Genomic DNA, 17,565 nt, shown 5'->3' with positions numbered 1-17,565 from the left:
CTGTGGACTCTGTGTAATTTCCAAGACTACTTCCCCGGCATGGAAAAATTCTCCTAATCCTGGAAATGTCACAGTTTGCAGGAGCAAAGAGCCTAGATGATGCTCTTACAGAGACTCTGAATACTTGTGGCTAGAGCTGGGTGAACTTTTTTTGCAAAAATGCAGATAGAGTGCCACTGGAACACTTAGTAAATTCATGCTGATTCTGCCAAATCGTTCTTGGTCAAAAAAATCCTGAGAAAAATAGTCTAAAATAATCAAAATGTTTCATTTCAACATTTTCTAAACACAATGTTTCAATTTTTTGGGTTCAAAACAAGTTTTTATGTCAACATTTCTTCTATTTTTGATTTTTTTAAATAAAATTATCTAAAAATGGTTGAAATCCAAATGAAACGTTTTGGTTTTGTCAAAACGTTCTTTGACCCCAAATGATTTTTTAAAAATTATTTTGCTGAAATTTTTGAAAAATGTTCATTTTGGTTCAATGCTAAACTAATTTTCTTAAATTGTTTGTGGAATTGCCAGTGAACCAAAGACTATGATCCAGTTCTATTTGTGGTGGCACCCAAGGACCCCCGGCTGAGCAGAGATAATTAACTTTAGCTTGGGCTCTAGAATTTTCCGTTGCTTTTGATTCCAGACTTGACTCCCAGTTCTTGTTTAGGTCAGATCACTATTGATTTGTCAGCTGTCTGCAGTTGTATAACATGGTTAAACAGCCTGTCTCCGTGTGTTCAGTGCACACGAGCATTTATTTTAACAACATCTACACCTGCTCTGACAGATTGTCAGGAATCAACTATTTATAAATAATGCAGTTTTGTAATATGCTTTTGTAAGTTATTAAAGAGATCTTAATAAATATTTTATAACTAGAAATAGCCATTTTAAAAGCCATTTTTAATATTAAAGAAAACCATTTAAGTAGTTCAGACCCCAAATTTGCCAATATATGTAGGATAGATGTTCTCTCTGTTCTAAAAATGCAGTAGCTGTGTACGGAAGAGATGTGATGTCTTGGCTTTTTAGAGACCGGGCCGGCTCCAGGCACCAGCGAAGAAAACAGGTGCTTGGGGCGGCCAATGGAAAGGGGCGGCATGTCCAGTTCTTCAGCGCCAATTTGGCGGCGGGTCCCTCAGTGCCTCTTGGAGCGAAGGACCCGCCGCCAAATTGCCTCTGGAGAATGAAGTGGCGCGGTAGAGCTGCCGCTGAAGTGCTGCCAGTCGTGGCTTTATTTCCTTCCCCCGCCCTCCCCCCGCTTCGCCGCTTGGGGGGGCAAAAAAGCTGGAGCCGGCCTTGTTTAGAGAGGAGAGAGATTCTTGAAAGTTAATGTAGGTCAGACCTAAGAGAGGCTATCCCAGTAATTAAGTATCGGGGTAGCCGTGTTAGTCTGTAGCCCCAAAAACAACAAGGAATCCGGTGACACCTTAAAGACTAACAGATTTATTTGGGCATAAACTTTCGTGGGTATTAATTTGGGCTTGAATAGGGACTGGGAGTGGCTGGCTCACTACAAAAACAACTTTCACTCTCCTGGAATTGACACCTCCTCATCAATTATTGGGAGTGGACCACATCCACCCTGATTGAATCGGCCCTGTCAACACTGGTTGTCCACTTGTGAGGTAACTCCTGTTCTCTTCATGGGTCAGAATAATAATGCCTGCATCTGTAATTTTCACTCCATGCATCTGAAAAAGTGAGTTTTTTACCCACAAAAGCTTATGTCCAAATAAATCTGTTAGTCTTTAAGGTGCCACCGGACTCCTGGTTATCCCAGTAATTGGATACCTTCTTTCTTTGTTTGCAGGGTTGATCCCAGGATATTAAAGACACGAGGTGGGTGAGGTAATATCTTTTATTGGAGCAACTTCCGCTGGTGAGAGAGACAAGCTTTCAAGCTACACAAGTGGTGTTAATGGGCCACTTCACCGGGAATGGGCCCTTGAAATATGTATTAACTACTTATGCTAAACAATCTGTTCTGTCTTGACACTCTGAGTACCTCTCCGAGCCCTGAAGAAGAGCGCAGTGTGGATCAAAAGCTTGTTCTCTCACCAACAGAAGTTGGTCCAGTAAAAGATATTACCTCACCCACCTAGACCTTCTTTCTTTGACATTTATTTTTTAAAAGCATGGTCTCGTGCCCCCACACCTCATCCCTCACACCGTCAATGGCCATTCAGTAAGTGGCATAGCTTTCTGTGTGTAGGACCAGTGCCCTCTAGAGGCACAAAGCTTTCTTAGCCTGGAAAACTCTATTGCAAGGATAGGCAACCTATGGCACGCGTGCCGAAGGCGGCATGCGAGCTGATTTTCAGTGGCACTCACACTGCCCAGGTCCTGGCCACCAGTCCGGGGGGCTCTGCATTTTAATTTAATTTTAAATGAAGCTTCTTAAACATTTTAAAAATCTTATTTACTTTACATACAACAATAGTTTATAGAAAGAGACCTTCTAAAAACGTTAAAAGGTATTACCGGCACACGAAACCTTAAATTAGAGTGAATAAATGAAGACTTGGCACACAACTTCTGAAAGGTTGCCGACCCATGCTCTATTGTGTGCTGCATTAAGAGTGAGGATAGTCTAAGCCTCCCTTAGGGAACTGTCCTGTAGATTTTAATAGAAAATAGCTGTTCTCTGGGGGGTTGTGAAGCTTTCTAAAGAATTCTCTCCATGTAAGCTATAGAATGCTCCAAGCTTACATTTGAAATTTGATATTCATTTTTATAGTTCTAGATCAACCCTATTGGCTTCATCACTACTCAATTCTGTAGGATTTTTCCATATAACTTGGAGCATTTTAGATTTCTTCAGTTGGTTTGCAGGGCACCCTGGGTGTCTTTAGGTTATCCAGCGAAGTTTATCCCCTCTCTGTTTTGGAAAGCTGTTGGGTTGGCATTGAGTTGGATGTGAAAGCGCTTTGCTGACCACAGCTGATGGGTCTAATGCACAGTGTAAGCTTTAGGTTTTATCTGGTATACACCAGTTTTTTACTAGTGAAATAAAGATGCATCCAAACCAGCAAATGTTGGTTAAATCAAAAGACACATGAGAATAGTTCCTGCCTGTCGCCATCTTTCTCCTTGTGCTCATCGTGACCCACTGCTTGGTTTGCTGCCATGATCATTGCTGCACTAGAGGGACCCCTGAACAGTGGGACTACATGTGTCAGGAGCAGCAAAATATGTACTGGAAATAAGAGAATGAAGCAAAGACAAGGCTTACTTCATATAGTGGAGTCCTGTCAAATTTCAGTCATGTGACATAACATGTAAGGACCAATATGAATGCCCCTAAGGCATATCCTCCCTATTTCAGCCTCAGGATATTAATGTCCCCTATCTTCATTGGCCAAAGATATGCCAGCAACCCTGCTTATACTATATAACTGTACTTTTACCTACCTGTGCTGTTTGGTTTCTTTTTGTCTGCACCCAGAGACAGGACAGAGTCTGCTCTCGGGCGCTTATAAATCCAGAGGTACTCCACTGGAGTTGTTCCACTCTTACAGCACTCCAAGATTTGCTTTTGACTGAGAATATTAAGAAAATAGAAAGGAAAAGCATGTTTCCCTCTGTTGTAATGCTTTGTCATGGGTCTTTGTTGGTACTTTGCGTTGTTTATGTAAAAGCTATTTATGAAGAAAAATGTCTTTCCTGTTGATGTCCATTTAGAGGCATCTTTCTGCTTTTTAAGGATGAGATATTTTTATTAGCAATTTTTATAGTGAATGCTTGATACAGGAGGATAATCTTTCATTGCACATGAATAATGGAGTGTGGCAGTCTTTGGAAATGCAAATTGGAACTATGGAGGAAAAGGTGTTTAGCAATCTACTTTGTTGGATTTTATTAGCTTTCTGTATAAATTGTTTATTAATGACTTCAGCTTCCATAGCTGAATGCACACAGTTAATGATGATGCCAGGTGAGCAGCATTGTCAGAGACACAGAGCTTTTTTTCTGGCTACAGCACAGAGCAACCGGAGCGTGAAATATACACAGGTGACTTTTTTTCTTTCGAGCAAACAGAATTTGTTTTCCATTATCAAATTTGGGCTTTTTTGTGTAAGAAAAAAGTGTCTATTCTGTTATTTCACAGTTTTAATTTTATAATAACAGTTATTTATAAAAATGTACTCAGCCCACTGACTAAGCTGCATGAACTTGAAGCACTGCCACTTCAGAGTTTATAATTAGCCACAAAGGGCTTAGGGAAGGTTGTTACATGCAAATTAGAAATGTTCTAGACAGGTTACTTAGTAAGCATCTTGGAACTAAAGCTAAGCTAGGCTCAGAAACAGAACTCTGCTTCCCAAGTCTTGCTAGGGCTTGAGTTTGGGCATACGTTTAAACCTAGCTGGTTTTGCAATGGATCGTGGAGTGTAGTCCAGGGCAGGGACTGCACTAGGCAGAACAGACTGTGTTGAGCCAATCAGGGAGACAGAGAACCCCAGGTTCTTGTCTGCATCCAGTGGCCTCAGTGAAGAACCTCCCTTTAGAGTCATAAGACGATTCTTTTCTCTTCCTTACTATGAGGTATCCTATCATTACACATCCTAGCAAAAATACAGCCACTCAAACAATAAGCAGAATTGTTTGACCTGATCCTGTTAATCCTAAAGAGTAGACAGCTCAGCTGTTGTGAGAGAAGTAAATCCCATCAGTGTCTGCCTTGCAAAACAATCAAATATTGGTGCATGACACAGTTTGTTGCCCAGTTTTTGCCACAATGAACAACGTAATGAAGTTACCAGAGACTGGTGCATGGGTACTTTATGTGCCCATGGACTGTGACTACGTCAGCAGAAAAGAGCAGTTAATAAGATCGTGCTGCTGACTTCAAAGATATTGCATTGAATTGGCAGGGGAGATGTTGCTATAAATCTGAGTTATGTTGAGGTTTTAGGATGAATTTTTCAAACTTCTGGATGTATTTCAGTGTGGTTCTCTGCAGCACTGCTGTCCTGTCTGCTATCCTTTCATAGTCTCTCATGCTCTCTTCTTGCTGTAGAACAAACTTGAGGACGAAGTGGAATCTGGGGAAGACTCAAGCACCAACAAACGGTACAGCCGATCGCTGATGGGCAGCTTTTCCAAACGCAAGGTTAGTCTCTCAACAGATAACTTGCACTGGGTAGCAGAAGAAGCACTAAGATCCCAGATGTGTGTGTGTGGGGGGGAGAGGCAGGAGTTGAGGGGGAGGGGAGAGAGAGAGAAGGAAGATATAATACACACAGTCTGACAGAGTCCCACTCCAATGGCCAAGCAGGCAGGACGACCAGTCACCTTTATTCTTAACAATTTGCTTAAGTTCACGTCAAATGCTGACAATCTCAGGCTATCAGATCCAACCTGAAAAGCAGTAAGGTTAATTTAAACTCTTGTAGAGCAGTTTATTGCAACGTGACTTCGAGTAACAATGGAACAAGCGAATCCTTTTCTCACGCCCTCTCTGATCATAGTAATCATAGTAGCACTAATAATAATTCCCCTTTAGACAGCACCTTTCATGCTAGCATCTCTAGTCCATTATGAAAGGCTCTAACCCCGGGCTGTCTCGTCCATGTGTGCACAGATCAGTTCTGGCGTAGTGCCGTCTCTTGTAGTAAAAGGTTACCATTTCCCATTCCCTGGAGGAAACATGGTCCTTGAAAGAAGGAAGCAGAATTGCATGGGGCAGCCTGATCAGCTGCTCAGAAGCTAGTCTGACGGGTGTGGCTTTAAAATCTAGCTGGCCTGGATCAACTCCTGTGCCAGAATTTTCAAAGATGACTAAAACTCTGGGTGCCCAACTTGAGGGGCCTGTTCTTCACAAAACGCGTGTTCAAAATCTGGGCCCCTTTTAAAGTCCCTCGAGTTGGGTGCCCATACATCTCTAGTCACTTTTGAAAATCTGGGTCCAGAATTATTTGCCACCATATGCAATTGCACCACCAATATGGCTCGCTTGCATGTGAATGGTTAACCCCAGACTAGCTGATCCATCCTCTGGCAAAGGCTTCGCTCTTTTATCACCCTTTTCTTTTTCTAGCACCCACTTAGAATTTTGCAGACATCTGTTTCGTTGCTCCCCTGCACACAACTTTTCAGAACAAACCCCAGGAGGTTTGCTCTGCTCTGCTCTGCTCCTAGCACTCAGGCACACATGGCTAAATCTGTTTTTATTTTTCACACACACCACGCTTTAAATGTTTACATAAGCCTCTGCTGAACAGTGGTGCCAGTTTTGTACCATGGTTTTGTTTCCTTTATGCAGAAAAAAGGAAGCAAATTGAAAAAGGCATCCAGCCTGGAGGAAGGTGAAGATGACCTAGACTGTCAAGGAAACTTAGCCAGGGGCGCGGTGCATTATAGCAGGTGGGTAACAAGGAATCCTGGCAATTTAGTGCTCTACAGAGGTGTGTACACAAGTGTAGCAAGTTTGGGAGCTCTAACCGTATGATGGGAAGCCCATGTAAAGGTAGATCCAAAATGTTTGTGGCTCCATCATCAGATTATTCTCCTGACATGGCTCTTCCTAATTTGTCAGTGGACGACTGAGCCAGACATGTTGTTCAGACCTGGCTTGAGGTTGCGCTACTTCGCCAAGCTCCAGTGTGAAGATGTCTTTTAAGTTGGTGTAGCATTTTAGCCCTGGTAGCCTTCCTGTAGCACAGGGGGTTTGTGGTGAGCGCACGAAGCCCATGGCTGTTTAATTTGTTAAATGGCATTGCACCAAAGAGTCAAAGTGCTGCTTTGATTTTGCTTTTGAAAATTATCTCTTCAAAACACCTGAAGCCAAAGGTTTTTTTTATGAGATTATCTGATGGGTTCCAGACACTGGAAGCAAGAGGTCAGATGGAAATCAGGTTGGGATGCGTAGGGGAGATTTATTGGGGCTACCAGGAGAGCTGAATGGAGGGCAGAAGAGGGTGTGTTGGAAAAATGCCAGTGGAGCAGCCAGCAGCATTGTCACAGAGCTCCATGCTGAGATCATAAACCCACTCGGCACATTGTGGTGTTTACCTGAAGCAAATGGGAAGGATCAGGGCACCAAATTCTTTGATATTTAAAATATACGTCCTTTAAGGACTGTCCTATCCTATCAGTTGGAGGTGAAAAAGACCTTTTAAAGGGAAGGTCCACAGTTCAACCTCCTGCCTAGCAGCATAGAGTATCTGGAACAGATCAGATCTTAAATTATAACTCTTAGCCAGAAGTTCAAGTCTTTTCTTGGCCATTAACGTACAAGAAGATGAGGCTCTTTGGCCCAAATTTTAAAAGCTATTTAGGCATTGCTGTGCTCAGTGTTGTGATGCCTAAGTCTCATCTTCCAAAGGGATTTAGGTGCTCAGGAGCCAACACCCATTGACAGACTTTCTGTGTGCTTCCAGCGCTGGTTTAACCAGAAGCCTGTACTGTTACAATGAGTCTTCATGTGGTGTCCCTACAACTATGGCATAAGAACATAAGAATGGCCATACGGGGTCAGACCAAAGGTCCCTCTAGCCCAGTATCCCGTCTTCCAACAGTGGCCAATGCCAGGTGCCCCAGAAGGAATGAACAGAATGGGCATAGCAGCACTCCTTATTGGAAGAGACTCCTCCCTGTATTTCGTTACCCTGCCAGTTATTTAAAAAACTAAAGTTTTGTGGGGGGGGAATTCGCCTCTTGATCAGTTTATGGGAAACGGTTTGTTTTATTCACCCAGGATGAGCAGACAGAAGAAAACAATGAAGCTTTCCCGGGCTCTCTCTGACCTGGTGAAGTATACAAAGTCTGTTGGGATCCATGATGTTGAAACTGAAAGTAGGTTGAACTAACTGCTGTGCATAGAACTTGGAAACTGGCATGGAAGGTTTATGTTCTTGCACCTAATTTTGATTATAAATGCTTTATTCCAAGAGGAATTTGACAGTAGAGCTGCATGCAATAAATCTGTGTCATTTCAAAGTGACCAGTCATCATTTGTTAAGACTTGGAATCTGCAATGTGAATCTGGATTTATGCAGGAACTTCATTAAAGTGAATAAAAATAACCACATGATGTAGGAACCCATTGGCTACTGCCAATTGCTAGAAAGGCTGCTATATGACAGTTTACACTTTAAGAAGCAGGACAATTCTGAAAGGACATTTATGCTGCTCCCAACTAGAATTTGTGGTGTTTTGGAGAGGAATCACTACATGAGAAATTTTAATCTTCATTACAAAGCAATAGGAAAATCTTCAGAACGTTGGCTAAGTATATGAAAGTTCAGGTGCTGCTTCAAAACAGTTGGTTCTGCAAAATGCAACTGCTTAGGGATTTTAGCCCTCCTTGTATGTTTTCTGCACCTGATCCTGAGCAGAACCAGGAAGTCCAAATGCCACCTGTAGCAGAGAGAAATATTGAGGGATTAGGGGACTTAAACTTTCCTCAAGCCATCCCCAAACCTAAAAGATTTAGGTCAAGTTCTGTGTGATGGTTCAGATCACTTATTGTACCTGACCTGGATTTCCCACCTCTGACTCTTCCATGCATGAAACAAAATGTGGTGATGGAAGAGAGAGAAAACCATATCTGATCAGGTTGCGTTTTCAAGAGAATTATTAGTAACTGATGGGATATTGTTGGAGGGGATTGTTTTTAAGGGGAAGTCATCCCCTTCTAACTTTCTTCTCTCCTTGCAGTCTCTTCCAGTTGGCAGGTCTCATCTTTCAGCGAGACAAAGGCCCACCAGATACTCCAGCAAAAGCCAGCACAATATCTGCGTTTCAACCAACACCAGTTGTCCCGCATCTACCCGTCTTCCTATCGTGTAGATTCCAGCAATTACAATCCCCAGCCCTTCTGGAACGCCGGCTGCCAGATGGGTAAGCAAAAAGGACGTGTTGTTTTATTTTATTTTTTTTAACTAGGTGGAAATCTCATGCATGAATGGGGTCCCAGAATCTTTCTTTGAAAGAGAGGCCTAACAGAAAGCCCCAGCAAAGACCCCTGGGTTACCTGATCATCCAACTCTCCTGACATCTGGGTCTTTGGTACCTGGGGTATTGTCTGTGTCTCTAGGGTAGGAAGCCTTGAGTATGCATATGCCTAGTGGCAACCGGTGGCTGAGACATGGAAAGCAATGCCCTCCTGCCCACATGCAAGAACCCCTACAGACAGGAGGAAAGACCCTTCTTGGGAGTCTCTGTCCCTGGAACTGTGCTATCTTGGGTTTACGAGGAGAAGAGAGTCCCTGTTCCAACATCTCTGTCTCTCTGTCACCAGAGAACAAAGTTTAAAACATACATAGGTTTATTGCCTGTGAATGCTCTCAACAGACTTAATGTCACTGCGTCCTTCTTTGCAACAGTTGCATTAAACTATCAGTCAGAGGGGAGAATGCTGCAGCTGAACCGGGCCAAGTTCAATGCCAATGGGAATTGTGGCTATATCCTCAAACCGAAGTGCATGTGTCAAGGTAAGGAAAAGCCAGCCAGTGAGGACTGCAGAGGGAGAGGAAGGTTCCTGGGGGTGGGACCGGTACTTTATGCGGGAAAGATGCGTGGCACTGCTATGCATTGTGGGATGTGCCAGCAAGCAATGGGAATGGAAGCAGTAGCGTCAGTAACTCGTTATGTTTGGGCTTGATTTTTCCAGTGGTTTCCGAAGTCGTGCGAGTGGTAGGGGAGTGTACGTGTACAGCTGCTGGGCGCTTTCCTCCAGCTGTAGGAAGCCCTTTGAAACGTCAGGCCTTACTCTGCTCTTACGCTGGCGTGAGCACCGTTGACATCAGTGAAGTTGTTCCTGAATTACACTGGTGCAAGTGAGAGCAGGTTTGGCCCAGTATCCCTAGGTGTCTCTGAAGGCATTGGGATGGATTAATTTTCCCCCAATACATGCACCATAGACTATTGGTTAATATTTCTTGAAAGCAGAGATTGTGTGTACTGTCACATGGGCTGTGTGTAACTATAGGCAATTTCCACCACTTGCATCTGAAGAAGTGGGTATTCACCCACGAAAGCTCATGCTGCAAAACGTCTGTTAGTCTATAAGGTGCCACAGGATTCTTTGTTGCTTTTATAGGCACATGAAACGTCATCTAAGGTAGTCACAGATAAGTGAAAGCTAAATGAGGCCCATATCTCCCCACACACGAGAAAGACTCATCCTCTCTACAGCGTCCAGATTTCGATCGGCTGGAGTTGTGGAGGTTTTCCCCTGAATGGAGTTTGGATTGTATTGCTCCAGGGGTGGTGTCTTAGTATGCATGACTGCAGCAAGGAACCTACACACCCGCCACTACACACTAACCACTGCTCGCATCCACAGTGATAGACGGGTTGGGATCAGTATATCAAATACCTGTTTCCTGGATCTCTATAAGGCTTTCACTCTGTAAGGCACCATCTTCTTCCCTTCAGCCCAGCCAAGTCAGGCAAGAATTCACAAACCCCCACAGCACTGTCCTTGCTCTAAATTGGGATTCGTTAAAGAGAATCAGCTGACAGGTAAATGTAAGTTGGGCAGGCTCTGCAGCCTTGAGGGGTGACAAATTGCTCTCCATCTAAATCCACAAAACACAGCCCAGGGAACCAAACGTCATCCTACTGGAGAGATTCCGCAGTAAATAAAGCTGGAATAGCATTGCCGGGTATCCAAAGTGGTACAGGGATTGGGACCCAGCCCGCACAGGAGACCCATCTCTTGGTCCTGCTGCATGTGGGTTTATATAATTGTTTGTCATAATAATCAGCAGACTTTGGGGTGGGGTTTTCAAAACCACTTGAGTGACGTAGGAGCCACGAGTCCTATTGAAAGTCAGCAGGACCTGGGTTTCTAAGTCACAGAGGGAATGTCTACACCACAGTTAAAAACCTGTGGCTGGACTGCAACAGCTGACTCAGGCTCGCGGGGCTTGGACAAAGGGGCTGTTTAATTGCAGTGTAGACATTCAGGATCAGTCTGGAGCCCGGGCTGTAGGACCCTGCGAGGTGGGAGGGTCCCAGGGCTCAGGCTGCAGCCCAGGCCAGAACGTCTACACTGCAATTAAACAGCCCTTGTGTGAAATCCACCACACAAAATTATGGGTTGTTGAGATCCAACTTTCGGTTTGGCCCCACCTCTCCGTGCCACCAGATCAGTAACCTACTACCCGGTGATTAATTTGGTAACATGCGATGTTTGCATCTAAAGCACTTTCCAATGGCCTTTGTAAGCAATTCACTTGTCCTTGGTGCTCCCTATGCTGAAAAGTATCCAAAATGCTGTGCCAGTGTGTTACCTGCTTGTAAAGATGTTAATGACTGAGGTGCATTTTTGGATGTTTGTACCTGTAAGTGCTTGAGGGGACCAGGTGGGGCATCTTCCTAAGTACAGTTTGTAACAACTGGTTGTAGAGTCAGATAAGCAGGGAAAAGAGAGCGGAAGAGCTCGAGGAAAATGTCACCATCCATAAAGTAGTGCCAGTCCTCCTTTACGTTGTTCTTGCCCCCACAGGTGTCTTTAACCCAAATTCTGAAGACCCGCTCCCCAGTCAGTTGAAGAAGCAGCTGGTGTTGAGGATAATCAGCGGGCAGCAGCTACCGAAGCCCCGGGACTCCATGCTGGGAGACAGAGGAGAGGTGGGGAATGCTGAGCGGGGGATGAGGCTCTCATATCTCAGAGGGTCTGTCTGGGAGCTGCTCTGGACAAGGCCTTAACTTTTTGCATTTGTTTCTATGGGAAACACTGAGCTTCACTTCGAATATATCATGCAGCTCATTAGCTTCCAAGAGCACCAGGTGCCTTTCCTCCCTTAAGCATTGTGGAGCTAGTCTGTTTTGCCTTATTCTCATATGGTGCCTCTAGGATGTGTAGGAAAAGCTAAGATACTCGATCACTGTGACGGGTCCCTATTCACTGCTGTGCTCTTAAACTCCCAAACAGAGCCAGCAAAACCCTGCGTCCCCTAAAAGTGCACAAAACTGCTGAGCTCGTCAGCAAGACAAATGAAGCTACTTGAGGGTCCCTCTTGTCCTCTGCCTGTGTGAATGCTATTCCCAGCCTCCCGCTCCCCAGCACAGCGCATTGTGTGCCTTCTCTACTCGCCCCCTCTTTGCTTTGCTTTGGTTTGGCTTAGTGTGTGTGTGTGTGTGTGTTTTGTGGCAGTTTATTTTGTTCTTTGAAAGCCTCTGGCAACTCTGATTGAAGCAAAATCAGCCAGCCCGTAATGAGCAAAAAATGTAGCCTCTTGACAGTGTTGGGGCTTTTTATTTCTTCTGCTGTTCTGAATCGAATGCTTGTGGAGTATGGCCAGTGTGGCTTTATTCATTAAACATTAGTCTTCAGGAAAAATGTGAAGACCGAACAACTGGCTCCAAGTAAGACTTCCCCGCGAGCCTTTAGCCCATTAGAACTAGAACCGAACCTCTGAGTGGTTCTGAAATGCTTGGATTTGGCACGAATACTTTGAAATACTCTTTCCCTGAATGCTTAGTGTTGAGAGATGGATCAGTCTGGAATGGCTGTCCTAATCCAGGTGTGAGGCTGGAGTGGCTGTCCTAATCCAGGTGTGAGGCTGGAGTGGCTTTCATAATCCAAATGAAGATTCTGGCCAGAAGCAGCAGGATGGTGTGCGGTTGAATTGTTGGATTGTTGCTTTCCACAAACGCCCTGTTGGGCAAGTCACATAATCTCCCTGTACCTTAGGTCCCCATCTGTGAAGCAGGGATAATAGTCTCCCTTTTCCCCACCTTGTGTCTGTCTGGTGTGCGCAGAGGGAAAGCTCTTTGGGATGGGGAAGTGGTCAAATGATGACGACGATGAAGGTTATTATATTTTTTTAATGTGAGATAGTCCTACATCTTTTAGCAGCTAAGCGGCAAATTACCCATATGACCCTGCCTGTTTCATCTGCAATAGCGTGTGATGCCCGTGTAGTGAAGATAAGGATATTACTTGATTTCTCTCTTTTTTTCATTTTTTAAAATATTCTTTCCTTTCTCTTTTCCAGATTATAGATCCATTTGTAGAGGTAGAGATTATAGGGTTACCAGTGGACTGCTACAAAGAGCAAACTAGAGTAGTTGATGACAATGGTAAGATCGTGCTTTGGGTGTTTGTTTGGTTTTTGTTTCACTTTTGCCATCTAGTTCACACTTGGACATGACGTTTGAAGGGTCATTTTGTCACATGGAGGCAAAATGGGCCAAACTTGGGACCCATTGCAGCAAAGCATTTAGCACATGCTTAAGTGTTGTTAACTTCAATGAGAATTACACATGTTCCTATGTGTTTTGCTGAATCATGGCCTAGGTAAGGGAGTGTTGTGTAATTACAGTCTTGATGCAATGAGATCAGACACACAGATCAATCTGTTTATTTATATCACACTCCTCTTCGTTAGAGAGGGGTAGTGGTCAGAACAGGAGACTGGAAGCCAGCAACTTCTCAGGTCTATCACTCCTTGTTCTGCCACTCGGTGGACCTTCGGAGAAGATAAAAATGTTTGAGAGACATTAAAATCCTGTGTTTCTTACACCATTGCAGCTCCCACTGATAGGAGTGGGAGTTCCGGATGTGCAAGGAATACAGAACCAAAGCCTTTATGGTCGATTAGAGTGACCATTACTATGTAGGAATTGATGTATCTTCAGAACAACATAGCAAGGACTAAATGGGCTTCTGGTCCATAGCTGGGGCTGTTTGGTGCTACTGCAGTATAAATAACAAAAGCTGATTCTCCAATTCCCAGGTTTCAATCCAATGTGGGAGGAGACTCTGGTGTTCACAGTGCACATGCCAGAGATTGCGCTGGTTCGCTTTCTGGTGTGGGATCATGATCCAATTGGGCGGGATTTCATTGGCCAGAGGACGATAGCTTTTACCAGCATGATGCCAGGTAAGGCCGTGCTCTCTGTTTGATGACATACAGGATCGATTGGCTGAGGCCTTGTTCTATAAAATTCCTTTATTGTGACAAGGAAAATATCTCCCAGTGTAGCTTTACCACGTGTGCACACAGATGTGCATCTGCACTGGGGAGTTGTTGTGAGCCGGTGGCTAGAGCAGGAGACTGGGTAGTCAGGACTCCTGGGTTCTGTACCCACATCTACCACTAACTCATCATGTGACCATGACCAAGTCACTTAACCTCCTCTGGTCAGATTTTCAAAGGTGCTCAGTGTCCAGAAGTTCTCACTTGTATGGACACTGGTGTTGAGCTCGTTTGAAAATATGGTCCCTTGTGCTTCAGATTTCCCACGTGTAAAATGGGGGTGCTAATCCTTGTCTCTATCAGAGGCATGTTCTGCAGCTTAATGAATGAATGTCTTACGATGCTCAGGTTTAAAAGTGCTATTGGGTAGAAGTGTAGAAGACCAGGAGGGACCTAAGGAAGCACTATATAGCTAAGCATGCTGGACTGGAAAGGCTACAGTAAATGATCTATTTCTTTCTGTCCCGTTGTTCTACAAGTTTTTTATTTTTTTTCTCAAATGTATTATTTTTATTTGGCAGCTTTGGGGCTTTTGACAGTGTAAATGAGATACAGTGGCTTTTATATACAGCGGGGCAAACTTCAAAAGCCTTCCTGAGCAAAGCTGGAGTCGCATTTGGTCTCGTGTTTGCTGGCAGCTCACCAGTGGCCACAATTACTGCCGGTGCTAGTTGAATGTAAAGCAGGCTGCTAGTTGGGCTGCTGGTGAGATCTGGGGATTTGTTTGTTTTTATTTTCAGGTATTTTTTTCTGTCTATTTCCTGCTTTTTGTGCAGTCTTATTTCACATAAAAGCATCCTGTGTGCAGCTTTTTTCTTTATCCATCAGAGCAGAGGAAACTTAGGTTTATTTGGGGGGGGACCCCACAACTCCCATCTGGGTAATGATTGTAACGTCTGCTGAAGTATTAATAATGGCCCCAAGCCTGCTGGGGACAAGCTAATCAATTATACATTGCAGAACTGAACGCAGCAATAGTGTAAAGTGGAAAAAAATAGTGTGACTTCTTTTTTTTTTTTAATAAGGAAGGGACAGGGGAAAACAGCAGTAAACTTTGTAAATGGTGTGTGGCTCTCACACAGTCAAGTGTGGCAAGATGATGTACAAGCCTGAGAGTTCAGCGGTTAGACATGGCCAGGAGAAAGCTTGTTACATTTTCCCCCCTGTAGTTAGAAATGGAAAGTCTGTAGCAATAGGAGGCCTTCATCTCTGCTCGCTCTGTGTTTCAGGCTATCGGCACGTGTACCTGGAAGGCATAGAAGAAGCGTCCATCTTCGTTCATGTAGCTATTAATGACATCTGTGGTAAGGTGAGTGACGGACTGCAGCGCTGTAATGCGGCCTGCGTTTGTAATCCTGCTGGGGGGGTTTGTACCATGCAGGGAGGGGGAGAGCCCGGGGTGGGGCCCAAGCTAACCCATTTGTGGAATCCAAGTAACTGCTGCTCTGAGGTTTTTACAGTAGCCTGAGATCTCTTTAAACATCCATGTAGCGTAAGCAGGTGGCACTACCAGATAAGGAACCCCCATTGCACGGCTAATAGATTCCTATCTAGATACTCCCCTTACAGTGCTTCGGTTCTGGGGCATTCTTCCATCGCTTCCCACTCCATATTGCTCCTAGTGAAGGGCAGTTCTTACTCCTTACGGCTACTGGACAAAACTTGGCTAGGAACTCTGGTGTAACTCTGAAGTGGCTGCATTGAAACGGCAGAATTCAGCCCATTGTCTGAGCAAGGCCTTCGGGATTTCGCCTAAGTCTCCTGCTATCAATGCAGCCAGATGCGGCAGCACAAACTGGCGAGAGCCTGCTTGTCCAGTGAGCAGGTTCCCTCTCTCCATCACCACACACCGGGAATGTCTTCCAGTCCTTGTGGGGGAATCAGAAGAAAATGGAGCATTTAGACCATATAAAAATGTGTCAGGCTGTCTATACATTACATAACGCATCTTCTGGTGGTTTCTGAACACCCCCCCCCTTGTAACACTGATACAAACACTCATGCAAAATGAAGGACCCCTAAAGCACCCGCCCCAACGCATTGTGTAATTGGTGGAGAGCTCCTGAAGGCCCAAAAGAGGTTGGCAGCACCCTGGCGAGTGATAGCGTTTTATAGGCAGGGGTACAGCACTTCAGCACGTGTGTGTGCATATATATGGGTGTGTCTGATGCATTTGGTGCTGGTTTGGTGCTCCTAAATTAAAAGTGCAGACCTGAATTGTTGAGGCTTTCTGGCTGCAGAATTTATGCCAGGAATGCTCTGTCGCTCTGCCTCCTCGATGCTTTAGCATTTTAAACATAGCGCTGAAGAGTTGCCAGCTTGGAGACTTGATCCCTGCTGCTGCACTTTCATTTTCGGGTCTGTCTTTGACTCTTGTTGCGCTGAGAAGTACACAAAGTGGCCTCCCTCCTGGTTTGTGGTGCTCAGTGGTCGCTCCTCTCCTGCATCCATCTGTCCAGCCTTTGGCTTGCTTCACATGCAGTCAAAATAGAACTGCCTTGATGACATGTTCTGATTTCATATGAACAGTTCCCAGGTTGAAAGTACAGCCTAAGAGCTTCAAGCTTCCCCTATAGCTGAGTCGGAGACGCTTTCCAATGCAGTCCATAGCGTTTAGTTACACATCTCCCGCGCGGCTAAATCCCTGCAGTGCTTTGGAAACCGCAACTATTGTTTTGTATAAGGTGACCAAAAGAGGGGCAGCAGGCTGAAATACCGGCATTCGGACAGCAGGAGGCAGTATTGAACAGGCCAGGAATCCTAATAGTCTCTAGTGTTGCTCATTTTAGGATAATTTTTTTTAAGTAATGGAGCTATTTTAGGTGAATTCTAAACTAGGAAGGAGTTGGGATAACTCATGGGGGAGCCGCACTTTGGAGCGTAGAAAGAGGGTGGGTTTCGGTTCGGGACATCCCACGGCTCGTTACAGTTAATGCCCCTACAAGGAGAGGAGTGTCAGGCTATTACTGCCCAGGTATCTAATGCCTGAATTGACAGCATTCCGGCAGGCACAGCTCCCTCCTTTCTGACTTCGCCAGCAGCCTTGTCTGCAGCATCTGACCCAGGACGTCCTTTTCCTCGTGAGAGGAGCATGGCTCTCGGGAGCAGGAGACCTGAAAGCTTTGGGTGAGAGGGAAGCGCTGGTGCTGGGGGATGAGCAGTAACATGGTCCGTGTTCGGCGCTCCAGCCTGTGGTGTGCCTGGCCCATCCACAGCTTGGTAATGCCCAGGCCAGTTAATGCCAGTCTCCAGGACCAGGAGAATAAATGGCAGGCTGAGAATAGCTATCACGAGACTGATTCTGCTTGAGCTACCGCTGCTAAGTGCCTGAGATCAAAGCAGTTGCACAGGGTGTAAATCAGACCTTCCATAATTCTGAGGCGAAGAGTGTGGTTTGGCCCAGGGACCTGCTTTCAGAGATATGCTCCCTGGCCTTGATTCAAGCAGCATCATTCGGTTTTACCCCACAAACCTCTTTTTGATTCCGGGGTCACTGTGTGCAGGTTGATTGCTTCTTTCCTGGCCCCTCTTGCCCCACCACACACCTAGACTGGAAGAGCCAGATGGTATGGGCCCTCAGGACAGTGCATGCCGAACTGGGCCACGAAGGTGAAACAAAGCGTCT

The 17,565-nt window shown here is 45.0% G+C and overlaps 1 protein-coding gene across 2 annotated transcripts in view; it reads left to right on the top strand.

Annotated features, from left to right (window-relative positions):
- PLCH2 (phospholipase C eta 2) overlaps window positions 1-17,565 on the top strand; it is a 303,870-nt gene that overhangs the window by 268,205 nt on the left and 18,100 nt on the right. For both annotated transcript variants that reach the window (XM_039509130.1, XM_039509129.1), the window contains 9 exons: window positions 5,024-5,116; window positions 6,269-6,369; window positions 7,703-7,800; window positions 8,665-8,847; window positions 9,333-9,440; window positions 11,462-11,586; window positions 12,957-13,041; window positions 13,698-13,844; window positions 15,170-15,249. In XM_039509130.1, the coding sequence (XP_039365064.1) occupies window positions 5,024-5,116; window positions 6,269-6,369; window positions 7,703-7,800; window positions 8,665-8,847; window positions 9,333-9,440; window positions 11,462-11,586; window positions 12,957-13,041; window positions 13,698-13,844; window positions 15,170-15,249 (1,020 nt within the window). The remainder of the gene's footprint in view (window positions 1-5,023; window positions 5,117-6,268; window positions 6,370-7,702; window positions 7,801-8,664; window positions 8,848-9,332; window positions 9,441-11,461; window positions 11,587-12,956; window positions 13,042-13,697; window positions 13,845-15,169; window positions 15,250-17,565) is intronic.

This window comes from Mauremys reevesii, linkage group 21, assembly GCF_016161935.1.
Source record: "Mauremys reevesii isolate NIE-2019 linkage group 21, ASM1616193v1, whole genome shotgun sequence".
Classification (NCBI taxonomy): Eukaryota; Metazoa; Chordata; order Testudines; family Geoemydidae; genus Mauremys; species Mauremys reevesii.
The sequence above is the reverse complement of the archived record's forward strand: the minus strand, read 5'-3'. Positions and strand labels throughout refer to the sequence as shown.